The sequence below is a fragment of the Hoplias malabaricus genome, chromosome 5 (genome assembly GCF_029633855.1).
Source record: "Hoplias malabaricus isolate fHopMal1 chromosome 5, fHopMal1.hap1, whole genome shotgun sequence".
Taxonomy (NCBI): Eukaryota; Metazoa; Chordata; class Actinopteri; order Characiformes; family Erythrinidae; genus Hoplias; species Hoplias malabaricus.
The window spans coordinates 32,352,195-32,360,822 of NC_089804.1; the positions used below are offsets into that span (position 1 = coordinate 32,352,195).

General features: G+C 34.5%; 1 protein-coding gene across 2 annotated transcripts in view; it reads right to left on the minus strand.

Annotated features, from left to right (window-relative positions):
• Positions 1-8,288, minus strand: part of strip1 (striatin interacting protein 1) — a 29,740-nt gene extending 21,452 nt beyond the window's left edge. Inside the window, exons 1-2 of one of the 2 annotated variants that reach the window (XM_066670639.1) lie at positions 8,102-8,288; positions 1,831-1,900 (exon numbers count right to left, since the gene is read on the minus strand). In XM_066670639.1, the coding sequence (XP_066526736.1) occupies positions 1,831-1,900; positions 8,102-8,197 (166 nt within the window). In that variant the 5' untranslated portion in view covers positions 8,198-8,288. The remainder of the gene's footprint in view (positions 1-1,830; positions 1,901-8,101) is intronic. The other variant, XM_066670640.1, reaches the window with a different exon arrangement.
• Positions 8,289-8,628: the final 340 nt, after the last annotated feature.

Below are 8,628 nucleotides of genomic sequence, written 5' to 3' on the forward strand. Positions count from 1 at the left end.
TGCTGTGTAGAGTTTGTCCTAGAAGTCTGAAGATCCTGAAACTCACATTCTAGTGTGAATAGTATCCAAATGTATGATAAATTATTAATATTTGCTATCTAAAATTATTATTATTATTATTAATAATAATAATAATAATAATAATAATAATAATAAGTATAGTTGAATAACTACAATTAAGCAAAAATAATTCAAATACCGTTACCACGCTACAAATCCATATGATATATGGATCTAAAAATCAACTGTAGTCTACAGAGACGCGTCTGACCAACATCCTACAACCTTTAGTTTTTGAAAATATGTCTTTATTAAATTTTTATTATTTTTTTCATTTACATTTCAGTTCAAAACTGTGAGACTGTATGATATATGAATCTAAAATCAATTCTAGTCTATAGAGACACATGTTGGCAACTACTACAACCTTTAGTTTAAAATATGTCTTTGTTAAATTTTCATGAATTTTTTAAAGCTACAAATCGCTACTGTGAGACATCCGTATGATATATGGATCTAAAACTGGTTGTAGTCTATAGGAACATGTGTAGGCAACATACTACAACCTTTAGTTTCTTAAAATATGTCTTTGTTAAATTTTCATGATTTTTGTAAGGCTACAAATAGCTACTGTGAGACATCCATATGATATATGGATCTAAAACAGGTTATAGTCTACAGAATCATGCCTGACCAACATACTACAACCTTTAGTTTTTAAAAATGTGTCTTTGTTAAATTTTCATGAATTTTTTAAAGTTACAAATCACTACTGTGAGACATCCATATGATATATTGATCAAAAATCAGTTGTAGTCTACAGAGACGCGTCTGACCAACATACTACAACTTTTAGTTTTTGAAAATGTGTCTTTGCTAAATTTTCATTAATTTTTTAAAGTTAAAAATCGCTAATGTGAGACATCGGCATGATACATGGATCTAAAATCAGCTGTAGTCTATAGGGACACGTCTGACCAACATACAACAACCTTTAATTTTTGAAAATGTGTCTTTGTTAAATTTTGATTAATTTTTTAAAGTTACAAATATCTACTGGATCTATCTGTATGATATATGGATCTAAAACTGGTTGTAGTCTACACAGACATGTCTAGGGCTGGCAAGTGGCAGAGGCTTTAAAAAATTAATCAAAATTTAACAAAGATATATTTAAAGAAACTAAAGGTTGTAGTATGTTGGTCAGATGCGTCTCTAGACTACAACTGATTTTAGATCTATATGCCAAATGAATGTCTGAGACTATCAATTAATTTTATGAAGAAAAAAATCATTTAAATTGAACAGATGCACATTTCTTTGCTATAAATGCACTACATGTATATGCTTACAATGTGTATTGCTTAAAACTAAAGATTCATGTGTATAAATAAATAAATTGATTAGGTTGTTAAGGTTGGATATAGGTGTGTACCTCCCGTTTGTTGTACGTTAAGTTTACTTTTTAAATAGGTTCCGCACTTCACCAATGGTCTTAGCTTCTTAGGCGGCCGCTGCAGCCATTCCAGCTATTTTCAGTAAATTTACTCTGTGAAATGGAAAGATGTGGTATTTTGACAAAATATAATAACTGTAGTTTGTTCTCTGATCCTCGACGATTAAGAAAATTAAGTTTCAGAGATTTTAGGACGTTGCTAGTGAGCAGGGGGAGGGGCGCAACCCGAATATCCAATGAATATCCGATATAAACCTAACTTTACCAACCTGAGCTGAATTCAGGCTAAAATGTGTTTTTAAACAACTTCACTGAATTTACTATATACTTATATATTAAAAGGTGTGTGTGTTTAAATGTGTGTGTTTTCTCACCGGATAACTCTGCAGCCCATTTGTCTGTGTCGGCATATTCAAACTCTAGATCAGGAGCTTCCGAAAATCCCTGAAAAATTAGGTAAAACTAAAATCTCACATGCTGAAATCACTCCCAGTTAAATCAATGTTGCCTCGGTTTGCTGTGTCAGTTTTAAAACACTTTAGGATACTCTTAGTAAAACAGACTCAAACCTAACCCCTACACCATGGAATACAGTTCTTTAAAAATACAACTCTAAGATAATCATCAGCCTCCCCATTTTCCCTTTGGATGCAGTTATCGTAACGATTATGATTTCCAGTGATACACAGTGATTAGAGAGTTATTTCAGAGTGGTACAGTAATTTCAGTGTGATTTACAGTGATTTGGGAGAGATTTCAGGGTGATTTGCAGTGAGCAGGACTGGTCTTTGTCACTCCGATAAGTGTTCAGGGTCCTGCTGCTGGGAGTGATCTGGGCGGATTTAACACTGGAGTCAAGCTATCCGCACTTTGGAGACTGACGGTTAAGCCATCCGCGCTTCAAATCCGAATGCATGTATAGGCGCATCATTACAGTTTTTCATTGCGGAGAATACCACATCCGCTTTGGGACAGATAGAGAGTCTGAAACCTGCGTTTGAGCAGCGATTTCTCTGTTACTAAATAAATGCACGCAGTGCTAAAATGGACTAAATGGGCTAAAATTAAAAAGCCATTAGGGATATATTTCGTTTTAAATCACTTTAAAGAGGCAAAACACGCTTTGCTTATTTCATACATTTACGTATTTTTTTTTTACTTTTCTATAAACACTTAACTGGCTTTGAATAATAATCCTGGTGGACATGTAGAAATACAGATTACCTTTTACTGTCATTAAACAGAGGTAGCTCACTGTATAATATTCTCATGGATTTATACTGAATACCTACCAATATGGATTTCTCAAAAACTACCCATAATGCCTAAACCATTCCACTGTCATTAAACAGAGGGACCTCTTGGCTATCAGCTGTATGATTTTGGTAGAATTTCACTGTGTACTTTTTTCATAAACACATACTGAATATTACCAATATGGATTTCTCAAAAATTACCCATTATGCCTAAACCATTCCACTGCTATTAAACAGAGGGACCTCTTGGCTATCAGCTGTATGATTTTGGTAGAATTTCACTGTGTACTTTTCTCATAAACACATACTGAATATTACCAATATGGATTTCTCAATAATTACCCATAATGACTAAACCATTCCACTGCTATTAAACAGAGGGACCTCTCAGCTATCAGCTGTATGATTTTGGTAGAATTTCACTGTGTACTTATCTCAGAAACACATATTACATACGTACTGATATGGATTTCTCCAAATTTACCCATAATGCCTAAACCATTCCACTGCCATTAAACAAAGGGGCCTCCTGGCTATCAGCTGTATGATTTTGGTAGAATTTCACTGTGTACTTTTCTCATAAAATCATACTGAATACATTCCAATATGGATTTCTCAAAAATTACCCATAATGCCTAAACCATTCCACTGCTATTAAACAGAGGGACCTCTTAGCTATCAGCTGTATGATTTTGGTAGAATTTCACTGTGTACTTTTCTCAAAAACACATATTACATACATACTAATATGGATTTCTCAAAAATTACCCATAATGCCTAAAACATTCCACTGTCATTAAACAGAGGGACCCCTTGGCTATCAACTGTATGATTTTGGTAGAATTTCACTGTGTACTTTTCTCATAAACACATACTGAATATTACCAATATGGATTTCTCAAAAATTACCCATAATGACTAAACCATTCCACTGTTATTAAACAGAGGGACCTCTCAGCTATCAGCTGTATGATTTTGGTAGAATTTCACTGTGTACTTATCTCAGAAACACATATTACATACGTACTGATATGGATTTCTCCAAATTTACCCATAATGCCTAAACCATTCCACTGCCATTAAACAGAGGGGCCTCCTGGCTATCAGCTGTATGATTTTGGTAGAATTTCACTGTGTACTTTTCTCATAAAATCATACTGAATACATTCCAATATGGATTTCTCAAAAATTACCCATAATGCCTAAACCATTCCACTGTCATTAAACAGAGGGGCCCCTTGGCTATCAGCTGTATGATTTTGGTAGAATTTCACTGTGTACTTTTCTCAAAAACACATATTACATACATACTGATATGGATTTCTCAAGATTTACCCATAATGCCTAAACCATTCCACTGCCATTAAACAGAGGGGCCTCCTGGCTATCAGCTGTATGAATTTGGTAAAATTTCACTCTATACTTTTCTCATAAATTCATACTGAATATTTACCAATATAGATTTCTCAAAAATTACCCATAATGCCTAAACCATTTCACTGCTATTAAACAGAGGGACCTCTTAGCTATCAGCTGTATGATTTTGGTAGAATTTCACTGTGTATTTTTTTCATAAACTCATACTGAACATTTAATGATATGGATTTCTCAAAAATTACCCATAATGCCTAAACCATTGTACTGTCATTAAACAGAGGGACCTCTTGGTTATTACCTGTATGATTTTGGTAGAATTTCACTGTGTACTTTTCTCATAAACTCATACTGAATATTACCAATATGGATTTCTCAAAAATTACCCATAATGCCTAAACCATTCCACTGTCATTAAACAGAGGGGCCTCTTGGCTATCAGCTGTATGATTTTGGTAGGATTTCACTGTGTACTTTTCTCATAAACTCATACTGAATATTTAACAGTATGGATTTTTCAAAAATTACCCATAATACCTAAACGATTCCACTGTCATTAAACAGAAGGGCCCCTTGGCTATCAGCTGTATGATTTTGGTAGAATTTCACTGTGTACTTTTCTCATAAACACACATTACATACTTACTGATAAGAATTTCTCAAAAATTACCCATAATGCCTAAACAATTGTACTGTCATTAAACAGAGGGATCTCTTGGTTAATACCTGTATGATTTTGGCAAAATTTCACTGTGTACTTTTCTCATAAACTCATACTGAATACATTCCAATATGGATTTCTCAAAAATTACCCATAATGCCTAAACCATTCCACTGTCATTAAACAGAGGGGCCCCTTGGCTATCAACTGTATGATTTTGGTAGAATTTCACTGTGTATTTTTTTCATAAACTCATACTGAACATTTAACGATATGGATTTCTCAAAAATTACCCATAATGCCTAAACCATTGTACTGCTATTAAACAGAGGGACCTCGGGGCTATTACCTGTATGATTTTGGTAGAATTTCACTGTGTACTTTTCTCATAAACTCATACTGAATACATTCCAATATGGATTTCTCAAAAATTACCCATAATGCCTAAAACATTCCACTGTCATTAAACAGAGGGACCCCTTGGCTATCAACAGTATGATTTTGGTAGAATTTCACTGTGTATTTTTCTCAAAAACACATATTACATACGTACTGATATGGATTCCTCCAAATTTACCCATAATGCCTAAACCATTCGACTGCCATTAAACATAGGGGCCTCCTGGCTATCAGCTGTATGATTTTTGCAAAATTTCACTGTATACTTTTCTCATGAACTCATACTGAATATATTCCAATATGGATTTCTCAAAAATTACCCATAATGCCTAAACCATTCCACTGTCATTAAACAGAGGGACCCCTTGGCTATCAACTGTATGATTTTGGTAGAATTTCACTGTGTATTTTTTTCATAAACTCATACTGAACATTTAACAATATGGATTTCTCAAAAATTACCCATGATGCCTAAACCATTGTACTGTCATTAAACAGAGGGACCTCTTGGTTATTACCTGTATGATTTTGGTAGAATTTCACTGTGTACTTTTCTCATAAACTCATACTGAATATTACCAATATGGAAATACCCATGGACTAAATGGGCTAAAATGAACAAGCCATTAGGAATATATTTCGTTTTAAATCACTTTAAAGAGGCAAAACATGCTTTGATTATTTCATACATTTACGTATTTTTTTACTTTTCTATAAACACTTAACTGGCTTTGAATAGTAATCCTGGTGGACATGTAGAAATACAGATTACATTTTACTGTCATTAAACAGAGGTAGCTCACTGTATAATATTCTCATGGATTTATACTGAATACCTACCAATATAGATTTCATATTACATACATACTGATATGGATTTCTCAAAAATTACCAATAATGCCTAAACCATTGTACTGTTATTAAACAGAGGGACCTCTTGGCTATTACCTGTGTTATTTTGGTAGAATTACACTGTGTACTTTTCTCATAAACTCATACTGAATATTACCAATATGGATTTCTCAAAAATTACCCATAATGCCTAAACCATTCAACTGCCATTAAACAGAGGGACCTCTTGGCTATCAGCTGTATGATTTTGGTAGAATTTCACTATGTACTTTTCTCATAAAGTCATATTACATACTTACTGATATAGATTTCTCAAAAATTACCCATAATGCCAAAACCATTTCACTGTTATTAAACAGAGGGACCTCTTGGCTCTCAGCTGTATGATTTTGTAGAATTTTCACTGTACACAACTGTCAGCTTGCATATGATTATGCATATCTTATCCATGGAAGACATGGGCATTTTCATATCATATGGCAAAAGCATTTGAGTTACAGTTGTTGTACACAGTGAAATTCTACCAAAATCATACAGCTGAGAGCCAAGGGGTCCCTCTGTTTAATAACAGTGGAATGGTTTTGGCATTATGGGTAATTTTTGAGAAATCTATATCAGTAAGTATGTAATATGACTTTAATAGACAAGTACATAGTGAAATTCTACCAAAATTATACAGTTAATAGCCAAGAGGCCCCTCTGTATAATGACAGTGGAATGGTTTAGGCATTATGGGTAATTTTTGAGAAATCTATATTGGTAAAATATTCAGTATGAGTTTATGAGAAAAGTATACTGTGAAATTCTACCAAAATCATACAGCTGATAGCCAAGGGGCCCCTAGCTTTAATGACAGTGGAATGGTTTAGGCATAATGGGTAATTTTTGAGAAATCTATATTGGTAAATATTCAGTATGAGTTTATGAGAAAAGTATACAGTGAAATTCTACCAAAATCATACAGCTGATAGCCAAGAGGCCCCTCTGTTTAATGACAGTGGAATGGTTTAGGCATTATGGGTAATTTTTGAGAAATCCATATTGGAATGTATTCAGTATGAGTTTGAGAAAAGTATACAGTGAAATTTTGCCAAAATCATACAGCTGATAGCCAAGAGGCCCCTCTGTTTAATGACAGTGGAATGGTTTAGGCATTATGGGTAATTTTTGAGAAATCCATATTGGTAGGTATTCAGTATAAATCCATGAGAATATTTTACAGTGAGCTACCTCTGTTTAATGACAGTAAAATGTAATCTGTATTTCTACATGTCCACCAGGATTACTATTCAAAGCCAGTTAAGTGTTTATAGAAAAGTAAAAAAATACGTAAATGTATGAAATAATCAAAGCATGGTTTGCCTCTTTAAAGTGATTTAAAACGAAACATATTCCTAATGACTTGTTCATTTTAGCCCATTTAGTCCATTTTAGCACTGCGTGCATTTATTTAGTAACAGAGACATCGCTGCTCAAACGCGGGTTTCAGACTCTCTATCTCTATCCCAAAGCGGATGTGGTGTTCTCCACAATGAAAAACCGTAATGACGCGCCTATACGTGCATTCGGATTTGAAGCGCGGATGGCTTGACCGTCAGTCTCCAAAGTGCGGATAGCTTGACTCCAGTCAAAATTAGATGCAGGAACTGGAACAGAACCGGGGCACACTTGTAAAAAAGGGTCATATGTGTAAGAAGAGATTTGCTGGATATGCTTTCCAACTCCCTCCACAGCCAATAATCCATTAATCAATATTTTCCTCTGTGTTTTCCCGATCAAACCAGACTCGGCATTAATGAAAACTACCCACCTTCGTTTACCACTTAATTTTTGCTAGAGTTATTAATTATATTATACAACGCTCAGGAACTAATTCATTCTAGAGTGTAACGCACACCTGAGCCGTTATAACCTCCCAGCAATAGATCAAAGGCGTAATAGGAATAAAACCCTTAGAAACGTTTACGGCGTTTATGACTGATAACTACTGGAATTATCCCGTCCACCTTAAACAGTGCAGCGGTGGCTATGGTTTAAGGTGGACCGGAAGACGCTGGTTAAGACAGATTACGGCTCAAAGAAAGAGAGAGAGGCTGTCCTGACCTCGGACTCGGCGCGGTGGCTGCGGGAGAAATCCGCGCGGTTCTTCGCGGAGTTCGGCTTCGGTTTGTTGTTTCCTGGAGATCCGTTCCCCTCCATCTTCCCTTCCCTGTCCTCGCTTACCGAGTCTCGCGCGAACAGAGCTCTGACACCTTCCTCTAACGCTCACTAATCGTGTCTCGCGAGAACACACGTTTGGCTCCTTTCTGATGAACTTCGCGCCTCCTGGTGATCTGCGGGAGTATTACGGAATCAGATTTGTGCCAAAAAGAATCGCACAAAAAATATATCTCAAACATAAAACTTATATATATATATATATATATATATATATATATATATATATATATATATATATATATATATATATATATATATATATATATATATATATATTTCAAATTAGCAAGCAAGAAATATTCGTTATTAAAGTTCGTTAGTATAGGCGTTCGTTAGTAGAGGTTCCACTATATATATATATATATATATATATATATATATATATATATATATATACTGATTACCTAGAA